Raw genomic sequence first — 17016 nt, 5'->3', positions numbered from 1 at the left:
TGTTTGGATAGCAGAAGATAGAATAGATTCAAAATGGTTCTTAAAATATTTTATTAGCTGTGACTCTCAAGTACAATGTTTTGTGGGTTCCTCCCACCTCCTTTTTTTTTTTGATTGCTTCTTTGGTCTTTTTCTTTTTTTTTTTTTTTTTCATTGCTGTTTTTCTTTGGTTTTGTGTTTTACTAGGTTCACTAGACTTAGATAGTCCTACACAGCAAATGGCACTACTTGCAATGTATGAAGCTAAATATTTGCTCAAATACGATTGGGGCGTAAATGTGGAAATGTGGGGTGTACAATTTAAATGGTTTTCTTAATATTTCACATAATATGTCTTTCTAAATAGCACAGATTAAAGTGCTGTATTAAAAAATTTGGTCTCTTTCCAAGAACCTGATATTGCTCTACCTTTAACATGGTTGAGTTATGGAATAAATTTACACTGGGAGCAGAAACATTTGTCTACTGCAAAGTGAGAAGAGTAATTACTGGAAGTACGCAACGTAGTATTAGGTTTGGGGCTGGATTCTGACCCAATTTAACTGTGATGTAAACTGCATTGAATTCCAGAATTCAGTTATAATGAAGGTAAAATGTAGCTGGGTGTTGATAAAATGAACAAAAGTGTTGGAATTCAAAGCTAGGGAATGGGTCTTTTACTTACTGATAATGGAAATGTTTTCTGTTTGAGTTTTATTGTTGTTAGTTTGTGGTGTGTTTTTTTTTTTTTTTTTTTTTAATATGCACCAATAAAGCAGGAGTTTAATTTCAACACCTGATTTATTTATAACTAAACAAAAAATCCTGCTGGAGTGCTATGTCCTCCAGCCCTTACTAGGAAATGTGGTAATTGCTCACTCTTCAATTTTCTATAAGTATTATAATGACCTACCACAATAGTAGGCAAGGGAGTAGGAAGGATATGCTTGGCTGTTATTCATCTGATGCTCAAATACCTGAGAGTGTTTACTGTATTTACTGGAAGACTTAATTTAAATGGTATTAGGATAAGGCTTCTGGTTTGGAAACAGAAGCATAGCTCAGTAATGTCAATCTTTCAAGTGGTTACTCTGGAAAATACTAAACCCCATTGTTTTTAATTCTAAAAATATGCTTAAATGCCTTTCTCTGTCATTGTTCTGATCTACTGGAAAACAAACCCACCATGCTCCATAAAAAAAATTCCTTATGGTTTTGTCATTAGAATGAACAATACATGTTCCTGTTTAATAATGCAAGTTATTATCATGCCAATATCCGTTGCAGGCATTAAAATAGGTCTTATATTGATCTAATTGCAATTTTATTCTTTTTTTTTTTTTTTTTTTTTTTGTAGAGGCAAATGTTAAGTACTCAAAAAAATATGTGGTAGCGTTTCAGAAACACCATGTCAGAACAAACCTGTATGGTGACAGGGGTAAGATATCCACATTGTTCGGCATCCCTTATAATGCAAATTGTCAGGGAGTTTATAGTTTTCCTTCTTATGATTAGTATGAAATGATGCCTTTGAACACAAGGCTCTTCACTGTTTTCTGCTTAAACCTTTTTCTATACTTATATTTAAATTTCACTTTTGTTTCCCCTCCACAAAGAGTTTTCAATACTGGTGAGCCCAATGACACCAAATTGCAATTGGGTTTCACGGCTGTGTGTGAGATTTCTAGCTGACTTCATTTTTACACTGGGAAAATTGGAGTCAGAAGAAATAAATGTTGGGAGGCTTGGGAAGATCTACGAGCAATGAGTGTTCAAGGCATTTTCAGCAAACTACTGAAGCAAATTTAACTACAGCTTTAAGGTCACAGAAAATTGAAAGATACAGAAAGTAATGAAGGGCTTTGGTCCCCAATCAGCTCTTCTTCTTCCTTTCATAGATGTTATACAGAGGACCTCCACAGTTGGTTAGCACATGACCCATCCTAATAGATTTATCCCCCCCCCCCAGTTATGTTTTCAGTTCTTTCATTTTTGTCATGATATAAATAAAATCTTTAAGAATTGTGCGTGCCAATGCTTAAGAACCATATACGTGCATACTAACATACACATGCATACATATGTGTATGGATGTGTACGGCTCTTAAGCACTATATAGGTGGATGGGTTTATTGGGCATGAATTTGTCATCCATTCTTTGAAAAAAGGTTCTTCTAATTTATGTCTCTTTAATAACCTTGAATTCACTTTTCTTCCACATTGTGCACTTTTAGGCCTTTCTAATGGTGGAATATAAGATGGAGTGCTCTTCTTACCTCTACTCCCTTCCCATCACATGATTTAGATTGCAAAATGAGCAGCATGACGACGGACTAGTTCTTATAGCTTATCTCCCCTCACTCCAGATAATCTGCGTTACTCTGCACTGCTGAAGCTATGGACTAGAATGAATTGTATTTTGTGGCAGGTGGAGCTTTTACTTGGTCGTATTCCAGGGCTCTGTAAGGCAAAACAAAATCTCTAGTACTATTCCAGTAAAATTTTGATTGACTGGCTCTACAACATAATAGTAAAACATGGTAGATTTCTCCTCCAAGTTGCGCATTTGCTAGCAGCACGGCAATATGGTGACTCAGTGGGATTTGGGACAAGCAGCATTATTTACACTGATGACAACATGCTACTTCCCTGGTAAATGTCAAATGGTGTGAATTTGGCAGGCTATATAATGTCCTCCCAGAAGAACAGACTGTTTTCTTAGGAAGGAATGGTAAGGATAAAAAACACTATCAGAGAGTTGAATGGGAAAATATTACTAAATTACCACACAAACAATTTTCATGTTGCAGCTAAACAGTAAGTAACACCAGACTTTTGGTTGCTTTAAGCCTTCCAATTTTTGCATAAGTTTTTGTTTGAATTAACTGAGATCTCCCAATTTGGGAAACCTGTGCTTTCATATAGCACATCGCTGACTTTCCTGTATATCAATTTCCCTGCGTCTTGCTGAAGGTTTAATAGTGCTGTGATGGAAGGCTCTAATCTTAGTCTTGCAAAATTAACAGTGAGGCATGAAGATGTTTATTTACTGTTCACTTTATTTCATTACAGTAGCGCCTCTTTGTTATATGCTTGATTATTCTAATAAACAATTAAAAATCTGTGTGATTTTAAAACCACTTTGGTTGTGCTACCTTTTTCAAGTTGGGTTTTTTTTTTTTCAGTTGGTTGGTTTTTGTGGTTGTGGTTTTTTTTTTTTTAGCTTAGGGAGAGAAAGTATCCAAAATGGTGATTAGGCACCTAAAAGGCTTAATTACTAAATGTCCCTGGGTAGGCATGTACAGAACTGACTTGCTGTTTCCAGTGTTTTCCATGCATCTTAGGTGGAAAAATACCTGCTCCGTTTCATCTGAATGGGCAGCGTGCTTCTTAGATACAGCCTCCCACAAACCCCACGTGGGGTTCTAAGCAGGTTGCAGTCCTGCCCCTTCTCTCTTGGAGGGTTGTATTAGTAACCAGACTGCTAGGTAGTCCACAGGATGTTAATTTCTTATTGAAGCTGCTCTTGTTGTGTTCAATAATTTATATGTGGCCAGGGAGAAGGAGAGGAATTGATTCTGGAGGCAGCTTGTCTTGGCGTGCACTTCAACAGGAGGGTGAGAGTGAAGTGTGCAGAATGCAACGTCTATAACAGGGAATGAGGACCACTTGTCCTAGAATATCCAGTGGCCTGGTGGGGAAGCGCTTGAGATGTGGGAAGCCTGTGTTGGTATCCCTGCGACAGTCAGGGCAGATTTGAGAAGAGGTCTCCTGTCACCAAACTTAGGTTCCCATCCTGGTCTCTGGGTTACTGTAGAGGAGGACAGAGTCTTTTTGTGTGGGTCTTTTCAGTGTGACTTTGCTATCTAGCTTCAGGAGAGAGCTAAGAGCGCTGGGTAGAGTTGGATGGCTGCTTCTGCAAAGGCGTGTTGTTTTGGCTCTGATCCTACCCAGGGCATTTCTCTCCAGCTTTGACAGCTGCTTGCTGGATGTTGAAGCGTTAGCTCTCTCCTGCTAGGACTGGTACCAGATGGTGGTGTTGTGACTTGTAAATTCTGCTGTGAATTTGTCCCCGAGAAAGTAGAAGCTACTGCTTTAAATATTGTACTGCCTCTGTCCTAGAGACAGATACCACTTAAGTGAAATCCTGTGTGAAATATCTGCTAAGGATCTAGAAAACGCATCGGCCTGCGGCAATGAACTCTCTGTTTCAGTAAACAAATGGCGCAGAGCAGCCCTGGGACTTTGCACAATGGTGCTGTGAAGGTCTGTGGTAGGATGAGGCTGATGCAGGTCTTCTGAAGTGTCAATATATGCAACCCCAGGACTGCTGAACTATTTTCAAGGAGTGCTGAGGTAGATTAGAAGAATAGCTCTGGATTGTATTGCAAATGCGTGGCTTTGGTTTGAATGTGCAGAACTCTGGTTCTCTGTTAGCTCAGGCAGTAGGAACTGCTTACGTTGGATTTAAATCCCAACAGAATGTATCCATCATACAAACTACGAAGCAATTTAAAATTGCAGAGGCTGAGTAGAAGCTGCTATGTAGAGCACTAACAGGCTATAGGAAGACGCTCTTGAGTTGTATGAAGGAGGTAACTCCGTACGGTGCTGTACCAACACAAGGCTTTCTCACAGCTCGCGGTGTTCTCGGTGCTTACGTTCTTAAATACAGTCCTAAGGATGAAGTTGCCTGATGCCCCGGTAATCACTTTTATCATTGCTGCATCCTCCCCAGTACACTTGGCATGTGACTTTTAAATAATGTTCTTATTTGTTTTACAGATTCTAGGATGGCCTTATCATAGGGAATACGCGCTGTGGTTGTTACCAGCTCTCTTTGTTCTGTAACAAGATGACTAAGTTTGTCAGTTCGGTATTGTATATTGCTGTGCTGATGATCCCCTTCCCATGAATCTCAGCTCAGCTGCTTCACGCTACTTCAGTTCATGCTAAATTTGCAATCTTGACTTCATTGAAGTGCAAAATTGGCTTGCTTGTCAAAAACTGGTAATACATACAAAACAATCCAGTACTTTATTTTTTTGGCTCGAGTCAAGGCTTATGTAGGCTCAGAGAAAGTTTCAGAATTTCCACATTGTGTGAGCAGCTGTTTACAGTGTGCAAACCTTGTTAAATATTGAAGAGGTTAGATTGACTCATATTTGTGCATCATTTTAGTGCGGTAGTAAACAGCAGTATCCATCAAAGTTGAGCTTAAATGGAAAAGCAAATGACGTGCAAATTGATTTTTTTGTGATAGATTTGGTTTTGGGTTGTTTTTGGTTTTATTTGTTTGTTTTATACATTCTGTGATATAAGCTGACCACCAAACTTGCTCCACAAATCTGCCACAGTGTTTAACAATAAATTGTATAGATTTATCCTGAAGTGTGCTGACAGCATCATTCATTGTATTATTCATGGTCAATTGCATGTGAATCCACTTGTCAGGGGAAGGATACAGCATTAATTACCACATTTTCCACACGCCTGCAAGGTTTCGTTATCCTATCTTCATGCCAAATGAAATGGACTTTCTCCTCTGGGACTAGCAAAAGGGTATCTTATATCAGGACTTTTTACATAGGAAGAATTTGTATTGAATGTATCTTTCCCCACTTCAGTTCTTTTAAAGATAAAAATTGTGCAAAATGGCATGTGATGGTTAAAATTATAGCAAGATCTCTATGCTTTTTAATACAGTAAATATTTCAAAAGCTTTTAGCATACTGCATGCTGTTTTATTGATCACGATAAAATAGTTTCCACTTTGATTCTCAAAGCTTCAGGGAACACAGCTATCCTCTATGGAATAGAAGGTTTAAGTTATTTTATTCCAGATCTGGTACCTTTCATGGAATCATGGAGTTTCAGAGTTGGAAGGGACCTCTAGAGATCATCTAGTCCAACTCCCCTGCTAAAGCAGGATTGCCCAGAGCACGTTACTCAGGACTGCATCCAGGCGGGTCTTGAAAATCTCCAGGGAAGGGGACTCCACAGCCTCCCTGGGCAGCCTGTGCCAGTGCTCTGTCACAGTTTTTCCATGTATTTGAATGGAACTTCCTATGTTCTAACTTGTGCCCATTGCCCCTCGTCCTGTCACTGGGAACCATTGAAAGGAGCCTGGCTCCATCCTCCTTCAACCCACCCTTTAGATACTTGTACGCCATAATAAGGTCTCCCCTCAGCCTTCTCTTCTCCAGGCTAAAGAGTCCCAGCTCTCTCAGCCTTTCCTCATAAGGCAGATGCTCCAAGCCCTTAATCATCTTAGTCGCCCTTCACTGGACTCGCTCCAGCAGTTCCTTGTCTGTCTTGAACTGGGGAGCCCAAAACTGGACACAGTATTCCAGTTGTGGCCTCACCAGTGCAGAGTAGAGGGGGAGAATGACCTCCTTCGACCTACTGGCCACTCTTCCCTATGCAGCCCAGGATTCCATTGGCCTTTTTGGCAACAAGGGCACATTGCTTGCTTTGTAAAGGGTTTAGTACCAAATTTGGAAGTCTATTATCACCTCACATAGATTAGAATCATAGAATCGTTTAGGTTGGAAAAGACCCTTATGATCCAACCTAATACTAAGTCCACCAATTAGAATACTTGTCTATTATTATTATTCAGGGTGGGCAGAACAACCAAACGCCAGAACTAAACCCGTTCTTAGCTGAAGTGCTAGGAATTACCAGCCACTTCTGTGACATGCTTTTGCACTGGTGTCTCAGAAGGCTACACCTTTGCAAAGATCTGATGTGCTCTGCTCTGAGCTGTAAATCATTGGGCTGCACCTCTTGATTGTAAACTGCAGTGAGGTTTTTGCTTATTTCTTTAGTTTTAGTAAACAAACTAGTTGCCTAAAGAACTTGGATGTTGTAGCACGTTGTCCACAGACCTGGTGGGATCTCAGTCCAACGTACACATGCAATGCCTGAGGAGACTCATGTCTGGAAGGGAGTGATGCTGAAACCTCAAATCCATAATGTTGAATCCCAGCCAGATGGAACACCGTGAGAGAGGGCTTGGGATGTGTAAGCTTGGCCTTCAGGAGCTGCTATTTACAGCCAACCTGCTCCAGCTGCTTTCAACAAATAGGGAGGCAGAGGAGTGTCCCATGCTTAATAACTGGAACACTTCTCCTGAAGGTGGGAGATGTGAACAGATTCAATAATTTCCCTGACTGACAGAATTTGCACCTCCTGTCTATCCTATGACCCCTCCATCTCTCCAGTAAAGTATCCTAATAAATAGGATGGAGCTCTCCAAGTCTCTTGTACTGAGCCCCCTTTTTCCCTTTTTTTCCCTTTTAATTTGTATGGACTAATGAAATATTCATTTGGACAGAAAGAAGGAGTGATTATCAATCTCTTCTGAAAAAGACAGGACCCTATGTCTGGTGAATTCCTTGGCTTTTTTTAGTGCAGTCGCCTATCTACCTTTGGCATGTTGTGCCTTTAAGTGTCCCTAAATCAAAGTCTTGGTGATAAATGTTTGAAGTCCCATGGAGGCTGAAACTTAGCTTTCAGTGTTGCCAATCTTGGCTGTTAAAAATCAAATAGGAGATCAGTGCTGTAGATTCTTGGCGTTAACGTATCTCAGCCAACCACAGAGCTTTATCTGATGAAGATATCCTACAGTTTTAACAATATATATTCTTAGATTATTATCAGAGCTCTCGAGAAACTTTGTCTAGGCATGGACAGGAATTGTGCTTTCAGATCAGCCAGGATTTTGAAACTTTCATCTGTAGCATTTCTGCCAGTTCAGGTTCAGAGGCTGAATTCTCTGGCAGTATCAATAGCAAGAAGGCTTCTTCTTGAAGGAGGATACAGCAAAGCAAACTACATAACAACTTCTGGTTTGGTGGTGGTTGTGGAGCGTGAAGTTGGTTGAACCACGTCAGAATGATAAGCTATTTCAAAGGAAGGGTGAGGTGACATTTAGCTAAGCAGGAAGTTGTTGTGTTTATAGAAAGGCAATCTCGATCAAATATATTAAGGCTGGGGTTGTGTGCTGTAATATACGGCATCTTATGGTAGCTTCCAGGCTCCCGCGTTTGGATTAATGTCCTGGTTTGACGTAAAACAGAACCAATTTTTTGTTCAGTAATTTTACTTTGCAGCTAAGCCTCTTCTAACTAACTCAACTCTCTGGTACCTCAAACCAGGACAGTTCCGGAGCTACACCATTTTAAATGTCTCCCAAAAAATATGACTGAAGTGTCTCCAGAAAATCAGATCCTATCTCAGTCTAGAGTGAGAATGTAAAAAATGTGGACTCAGTATTTCCTGTGGAGCCCCATCTGTAGCAGCACAGCGGTTCTCTGGTGGCTCAGGATAATTGAGTGATTTCCTGACTTGCCCTCAGAAAGGCAGCTTTACTCGGATAATACTTTCATTTCTTGGTTTGCATTTAATCTGGTTTTCATTTGATTTTCATATTTTATTTCTTGTGCCTCCCAACTGAAAGTTACCAATAGGTAGTAGGTTTGTGTTTCTTGCTGTTATTTGTAAAAAGACGAAGTAAAATAATTTGGGGAGGCAGCAAGGGCGTTACATATGTATGTAATTTTGTTGGTCAGATTCTGATTAGCACAATATCCTTTTATTAGGGGTATGCGCCATAGCTGAAACGTCTGTGGAATGTTTTACTTAGTACAAACCGAATGTGGCATTTTACTGTGTTTTGCAATGTAGTGGTTAACCTAACTTCTGCTGATGTCAATGGAATTTTGTTTGTTAAGGCTTGGCCGTGGAATCAGCCTTTTAAAATATTTTTATTAATGACCTTGGCACTAATCTTCAGGTGATGTAGAGTTGTGAGATATCATCAGTACAGAGAAGGAATAGACGAAGGTTGGAAGAAAGCAATTATGTTTATAACATTGAATAGAGGGATATATAGGAATCATATAACCAGATGATCCCTATATGTTGATATATAACCAGTAACAAGAATTTTTGGTAGAAACTTTTCAACTGCAGAAACCAAAAAGGAGAGACACCACTGTGCTTTGAAGGAGAAGAATGAGCTATTGTCACGATAAAGTCTTGAGTAAGGCAAATGCAAGAAAAGGATATTTGAGGGGAGGTGGTGGGTGCTTGCCACTCACAGTATGATGGAATCATAGAATCGTCTAGGTTGGACGGGACCTTTAAGATCATCGAGTCCAACCATCAGCCTAACACTGCCAAAACTGCCATTAAACCACATCTACCTGTGCACTGACCCAAGAGATTTTCTATGTCCAGTATTTAAGTTGCTGCCAGCACTGGTAGAGTATTAATGGTTAACGGGCCGCTCCAGCGGTGGCCAAAGCCCCTGCCTTTCTGTGTGTCATGTAACTTTTCTCTCCATGGAATATGCTTGTTTCAGTACATCTCAAGGACAGTGTTCAATTCAAGAACACAAATCCAAACTATTACAATGACATTATGCAAGAACAACCAGTTTTCAGCGATACGTTGTCTGTGGAGCACATTAGAAATACCATTTCTAAGTTCCCTGCTCTGAGCGCTTGGAAGGTGGTTTCTAGAGAATTAACAAAAAATGTATCCGTATTTTGGGGGCTTTTTATGCAGTGCTAGGCTGTGATGTCTTATGTTGTTATCTATTTGGGCTTTATATGTACATTGTAATACTTATGAGGAAACTGAATTTCTCTCTAAACTTAAGGTTCCTGAAGTATTGGAAGTTTTGTATATCAATGGCAAGAAAGAGAATGCCCAGTAGATTTTTAAACACTTACACGTTTTGACCATTTGAAATTAAATAATAGATAATATTATTCTAGAATAATCACTGTAATGGGACATGAGTAGTGGATTAAATAGCAACCTGTCTTATTTGGTCACTTAGATGACAGCCGAAGTGGGGGCAAGAGGAGGTATTATGCAAATGTATCGATAGGAACAAATACCCACAAAAGAAATGGAGATGACCGGAGTGTGAGAAGGAGCCTGGTTGTTACCTGCCTGTCTTACCAGTGTCTGTGGTCGATGATGCACAGAAGGGAAGGACAGTGAGGTGGCTATTGAAAACAGGTGACAGTACAAGTGAGCAGGAGGTTTAAACGGTACCTCTGTGAATTGCACTTAATTCTCGGTTCTGCTCTTGGGACCATTCTGTTATGGTTGCGCTTGGAGTGATTTAAGATGTGGTACTCCTGTTCTCCAGTAGCACCACCTCTAAGCTACTGGTCTAATGTAGGCAGAGAGCAGAAAGAAATCAAGATGGGTCTTAGTTCCACTGCAGATCTCCTTTGCAACCCCTGTCCCAGCCTGTGGGCTTTTGCTCCGCAGACACCACTTGAGAGCTTTATGATGGGGGAATCTTACTGAGGCAAAGCCAGGCTGTCCGAGGATCTGCACGTAGAAGGTAAAACTCACCTCCTCTCAGCGACTCATAGTGCCAGCTTCTCCACAGCACAGAGCTATTGTTTTGGACAGTGAACATCGATGACTTGCATCTGCTTAGCTTTGCAAGCCTTCGAGTGACATGGAGTACCCCATCAGGTATTACCACGTCTCTAGTAAATGGGCTCCTATCCTGATTGTATTTTATAGTTTCAATTTAGCAGTCTTGAAAGCTGCTTTACTATTCCTGGGTCATTAACAACCCTAGTGTGAAAGTATCCAAATTGCACACCTGTGTGTACTTCTGCACTTCCCAAAGAGTGACTCAGGCTTCTCTTTCGAACAGTAAAATTAGTGTTTCTTTCAGGAAATACCAGTTTCCTCTGGTGTTTATTCCAATCCTCTGCTTCTTTGGATTGCAGATGCAGAAGAAGAAATAAAAGGGATTGAATTGACATGCTTGTGTGCAGGAAGGAACACTGTGAAACCTAAGAGGAATTCTTTGATATATCAGCCATGAGCTGGCAAATACATCACCCATGAACTGGCATATATCTTGACAGCTTCAGATAAGTTCAAGCCAGCAGTATTGCCAGTGACTGATTTGTACTGCAATTAACAGGATCTGGGACCAGCATTCTGGCCATGATGGGAGTACTGGAGATGTCAAGTGATTTCATTTTTTAATTTTTTAAATTACTTTTATTTTATTATTATTTTTTTAATTTTTTTTTTTTTTTTTAATTATTTTTTCAGGGTTCTTTTTCAGCTTCCATTTCTCTGTTTCCTTGAGCAAAACAGCTAGGTACAACTGATGCGGCAAACAGGCATTGTTGTCACTCTTCTCACTACTTAAACTACTAGTTCCTTGCATAACACTTGAATTGTTCTCCATTACTGTGCTGGCACTCAACTGGAGAGAACTGCTGTTAGATGAAGGAGAGAAGAGGGATCGCTGCCCGCTTTCTCTCTCTTTCCCTTGTGCTGTCAGCTTTGGCAGGGTTCTCTGATAGGGATGAAGGGAAGAGGAGCCAAAGGCACAGTAGGTGTTGTGCAGGGCAGTGCTTGGGAACGGTATCGTCAAAGGTGCAAAACGTGATTTTTTGATATATAGGAAGTGATTGTTTGGTCCCACCTCTATTGAGACCTGTGTTGCTGCTGTTGAGTACATGTACCCTCATCTGCCATTAAATCTTTGTCTTTTGGAAAGCAGTGAGTCTTTGCACAAAATATATTCACATATTATATCTAAAATAGAATATGTTTTATATTATATTTTAGGTGCAGGACTGAAGGGTCAAAAGTCTGTTCTTCAGGTACCCTTCCAGAAGGAGGTTCAGGAGTCGTTAGGCTTCCTCTTAAATGCAGCGAAGAAAGACAGAGCCTGAGTCCCACTGCCAGAAGTCAGTAAAATATTAAACTCTGCTGGATTTCCCATCTGTACTTCCTTATCTGTATTTCAGTTTCTCATCCAGCCTAATAAGTACTATTTGGCTTAAGTATATCTTTCAGAAAGACATCCAGACTTGCCTGAAGACATCAAGTGATGGAGAATTCACCACTTTTCTCAGTTAATTAATGGAAAGGAGTAGTTGATGAAAGACTGATTTATTCACTGGTTCAGTTGCAGCTGGAGAATTTATTGCCTGTGGTTGATGTGAAAAAGCACTGCCTTTTATTTCTGAAAGAGCAGCAATGTGGTAACTCGGTTTGGTAAACACCTGCATTTTCATAACATCTACTCTAGAAGACAGACTAGAGTTCCTAATGTATGGCAGTTACTTTTCTGGAGATATAAAGCAGAAGTAAACTGTCATGGCTGGTAAGTTGCATCTACAATGTTTTTATATCATCAGAGAAATAGGTAAACATCAGAGAATGTTGTTTTGAGCCCGAGCCTGGAAAAAATCCCTGACTCTAACCCAAGAATCCTTAGCTTCATGGCATTAAGTTTGCATAGGTACCACATTACATGGAGTGTGATGCATCAGATGTGTTCACCCTGGTATTCCAGCCACAGGTAAAAGTAACTCTTGTTTATCACTTTATATGCTATTAAATCTATTTTCATGAGCGTGCGGTATCTTTGTGCTTCAGGATCAAGCTACTGGTGATATTTGTGGGTATTATTCTGATCGTGCTTGGTTATAAAGCTTCCGTTGCTTCCATCCACGTGCTTAGTTTAAGAGTAACTAAGTTTATTTTTTAACTTTGCAGAGTACAGATGCCAATTCAAACGTGAGGAAAAGAACGAATGCCACAGTACAGTCCGAAGCTGATGGTGGGAGCCGAATTGACACAAGGCACAGCTCCATCCAGCCTCCCTCTGTAGCTCAGGGGTCTTCTGACATTTCACCCCGCTCCCTTTCTGCATCAAGTCCCAACCCTTTCACACGCATCAATGCGTCGGAGACATTATCTTCTGCAAGAGCCACCCCTCCAGCTCCTCCTTCTACCCCAATTTTAACTGGATTTGTATCCCAGCATGCCACAGCTGGATCCCCTTCCATTCAGCACTTGCTTGGATCTAGACTGGAGCAGATTCAGACCACCACACCTAATACATTAGGAGCATCTGCAAAGCCATCTGCTGTCACACCACCTGCTCCCCCCGCCTCCCACTCTGGCACGAGTAAGATAGACAAATATGCACGCATTTTATTTCCTGTTACCTTCGGAGCATTTAACATGGTCTACTGGGTGGTGTATCTATCCAAGGATACCATGGAAAAATCGGAAAGTCTAATGTAGTTTTGCTGCTATGTAGTAGTTCCTAAATTATACTCACATTTGAATCAGAGTTTCTTCTTTTGAAACTATTTAAAAAGGTCAATTATTCTTATTTATAAAAGCTGTGTGCTACTTTCCCATTGTAAAGGCTGGAGTTATTGGGGATAATTAGTTCACTCCTAGCAGAGTAATGGGTAACAGATTTGTCTTCCTCCCCTCCAGCTAGCAGGGAACCGTCACTCTTCAGACAGACTATTCTGGCTACACAGAACTTGCCTTTGGGAGGAACACGGACCCCAAACGAATCAAAGGCAGAGGTGCACAGCTGTGCAGAGGGACACATCTTGACTGCTAGGAATACGCACGTTGATTATCACAAATCCCTGGGGCACCCGGCACTGCTGTCTGGACACAGCATTGCGTTCTCTGAGTGCAAGGCCCATGTCCTGAATATTTTGACAGTGCTCGCTAGGGAAGGACTTTCCCTGCTAGATTGAAATTGGCAGAATGGGGGGAAAAGAAATGAACTGTGGAAAAAGAAAAGAGAGTCCAGCCTGGGAGAGTGCAACTCCAGAAAAGTTATGCAAAGGAGTTGTAGAGCTCCATATATTTTTACTAAGCATTATTTTGTGTTGCAATCTGGGAAATTCTCACTCCAAAGTAAGAATGAGTGAACCCTGTAAAATCTGAAATCTGATGTATTTCTCAAAATTGGAGTTTTTTGTTTGGTAAGGTGATCTTAACTGTGGTTCTTCTTTGACCTTGCTGACCAGCTTGAGTGGATTTATTCCTAAATTATATCTGTTGCGGTGGAGGAGGACCAGGCCCACAATGTTCAACCTTTTATTTGAATTCTTTGTTCTTTCCTTTGGATGCTTTGAGTTTGTGTTCCCCTCCCCCTTTTTCAGTCACACTCCTCTGATTTCCTTTGAACACATATTCTCCCCCCCCCCCCCCCCCCCCCTTATATAATGTTTGAGTCAGGTTAAATTTTCAACACAGTCTTAAAAGTGGCTTCAAAGTTAAGCAAAACAAATTTTCTTGTGCTTTGATGAGTGTGGCTATGGCACATCTTTGAGTGAATGAGAAACATCCTTTTGTGAAGGAATGCCGTGACATAAATAAGAAAAGAAAGTTTCTAGGTGGAGCCTGGGGGAAACACGAGGTTTATTTATGGTCTGTTTGTTTCTCTTATACTATGGCGTAGATGATAGGTTCTTTTCTTAGGGATTCAATTTGCAATATGCAAACAGGCAACTTTGTTAAAGAATTGAGCAGTTTAAACCTGATAGAAATCTTGATCAGAAGTGTTCTTTTCACCAGCATAGGTGGAAGATATCCTGGCAATAAATCTAAATATGTTTGCACAGATCCATCTGGCTAGGGAAATGGTTAGCAGGTGACAAGTGAAATCAAAATGACAAGTAAAAATCAAAAGCCAGATGACAAATTCTCAGCTGTGATCTGGTTGTGCCTTTAAAGGGTCTGGAAGTAGTTGAATCTGCTTTCAGTGGACTAATCCGTAGCTTTGGTTGGTTGGAGTACCAGGTTGGGAGCTCATGGTCAACGTTTTACACTGGGGGGCAGATTAGGTGAGAGTGGAGTGGTCTGTGCCCAAGTAATGATCAAGTGACTGATGGAGACCAGGAGCAGCTGGGGTAACTGAGTTCGTGTATGAGACTGCACTAGACTATGTTGGGACAAGAATCAGAGTAAAAAGACCCCAGAATGGTGAAACTATGACTGTATCTCTGCCTCTTTCTGTCTCTCCTAACCTTCTAGCCAGTTCATGGCTGATAATCTGACCTTTAATTTAGGGGATCTGGAGACTGCAAGAGATGTGTACTACATCATGTAGTCTGGATCCCGGGCTACTATTTCACGTATAGCATTGGAATGTTGATGACAGAATGCACGGGATGTGGGAATGTCTTACACGACTTTATTATGAGGTAGTGTTATAAACAGTTACCTTAGTCTTTTTTTGACTTAGGTGATGCTCTCACGAGGCCAGGTATGCTCCTTTCCTTTTTGCCTTTTACATCTAGGAGAAGCCTGAGATTACAACGCTCCTTAGAAAACCATTACATGTACCCAGAACTGGAAAGGGAGCCCCCATGCAACATGTCTAACTGCAGTAGTTTGCATCTTTGGATGTATCTCCAGTTGCTATAGCTGTTTCTTCCCTATTTTGGTCACGTTATTGCAGATTGTCAGAATAGAAGATAGCCTACAAGAGATTGTTTGTTTATTTTGTTAAGCCAGAGGAGACAAAGCTAATCTGGCAATTATTGATCATAATTGCACAAATGATAAAATATCTCTGGTATGAAGAACAATGGCCTTCTGTGTGTTGAGAACCTAGTGTTTGTGCCAGAAGTTACTGAAATTATTCTTTGCTTTCCTCTGTGATGAAACCCAAGGATGTTTTCTCTCAGGCAGAGCTTTAAACGATTCACTAGAAACAGCTGTCTCTTCCTTCCACCCATGCCCATGTACTGATTGTATAATCGGCTTTTTCAGTGCACTGTTCAGCAGGATCAACACTGGTCCAGGCTATTTGACCAAGATCTATCTAAATGTGCTACTTTGATTCCTTTGTAGTTCCTGTTTCATTTTAAAGACTTACAAGGTGTAAAAAAAGGATCGCAAAAATTAATAAGATTCTAAATATTTATTTCTATACTTCCATTTTGGAAGAAATTTTTAATGGCAGCACAGCAAAAAGATCTGGTTTTCATCTGTCAGTGTATTTCGGAAGTACCTTCCAACACTTGCATGCCTACATTCAAAATGAGATATATAAAAAAAGTCTCATTATGAGTCTAGGACTAATTTATTGTACTGTGCTACGTTTTTGTGTTACAGCAATGAAGAAATTACCATAACTAGATTTTCAAAGTACCTATGGACAATGTAAATAGGAATTTATTGTTAACAGTGGTTCTTCATTGCATTTGATTGCCTTGTAGAGTGATCAGAAACAGCAAAGAGCCTGCAGTATACTCAGTAATACTGGCAGGTTCTGAATACTGTGTAATTCAGAAGCACAAACAAAAGCAGGAATATGCTAAATATAGTGGCCCAAATGTTCAACACTGCTAACTAAAATCGTAAGGGAGAACATTGCAGGTGTCATTTCAGTGACCAAATGGCTTATTAGGGATGGGTTTGAGCGAGATAACTCTACAGTTACTTTTTTTTTTTTTCTATTGGCTTTGTCAAACAATCTTTTTTTTTTTTTTTTTTTTTTTAACAGTACCATAGTGATTTAAAACTAACCAAACGCATCAGATAGTCATCTCTATGAACAGGAAAGGAAACTGGATAGAAAGCCAAAAAGCCTTACCAGGAAACAGAAACAGATCTCTGCTGACTGCTGTTTCCTCGGAGACATTATTACCGACAGCAAAACTCCCACAGATTGCAGTGATGCAGCCCCAAACAGTAATGCAGTCATTTGAGAAAACCAGTTAAAAAACTCCGTTCAGGAAGGTTGTCTTCACAGGAACTGAAGTGTAGTTTACAGTCAGCTGTGAGCAAGGTCAGATTTCTATCAGCCCGCTATTAACAGGTTTCACTGCAATTGCAAAACCAGTGAAGCCGAGGAAGGAGGCAAACCTAGACCCCAGCCCTCCATGGTGACCTTAGAGCTCACAGCAGAATGGGAGTCTGTTTCCCCTCCTATAAAATGGACTTGTCTGTGTCAAATGGATGTCGATGGCACACTTCTTCTGCCACATGTCTCTTAAGGGAAAACAAGTAGGTTTTATAAACTGTTTAGTCATCCGCTCTACGTTACCGTGCAATCAGGCAGGGAGACCACATGCTAATTGAATGAAAGAGGTAACTAATTTAATAAGGAATGTGACTAGAGCTTTTCTGTTAACAGGAGTTAAAAGTTGTTGCTTACAGAGTGTTCAGGCGTAGCCTCTGGCGTCTCATAATTTTCATCAT

The 17016-nt window shown here is 40.5% G+C and overlaps 1 protein-coding gene across 1 annotated transcript in view; it reads left to right on the top strand.

Moving 5' to 3' along the window:
- GABRA4 (gamma-aminobutyric acid type A receptor subunit alpha4) overlaps window positions 1-13080 on the top strand; it is a gene marked incomplete at both ends in the record, with an annotated part of 38655 nt that extends 25575 nt beyond the window's left edge. Inside the window, one exon of the mRNA XM_082482343.1 lies at window positions 12547-13080. Within this exon, the coding sequence (XP_082338469.1) occupies window positions 12547-13080 (534 nt within the window). The remainder of the gene's footprint in view (window positions 1-12546) is intronic.
- Window positions 13081-17016: the final 3936 nt, after the last annotated feature.

The sequence above is a fragment of the Vanellus vanellus genome, assembly GCF_965231255.1.
Source record: "Vanellus vanellus genome assembly, chromosome: 4".
Taxonomy (NCBI): Eukaryota; Metazoa; Chordata; class Aves; order Charadriiformes; family Charadriidae; genus Vanellus; species Vanellus vanellus.
This window is presented reverse-complemented; position numbering and strand designations above follow the sequence as displayed.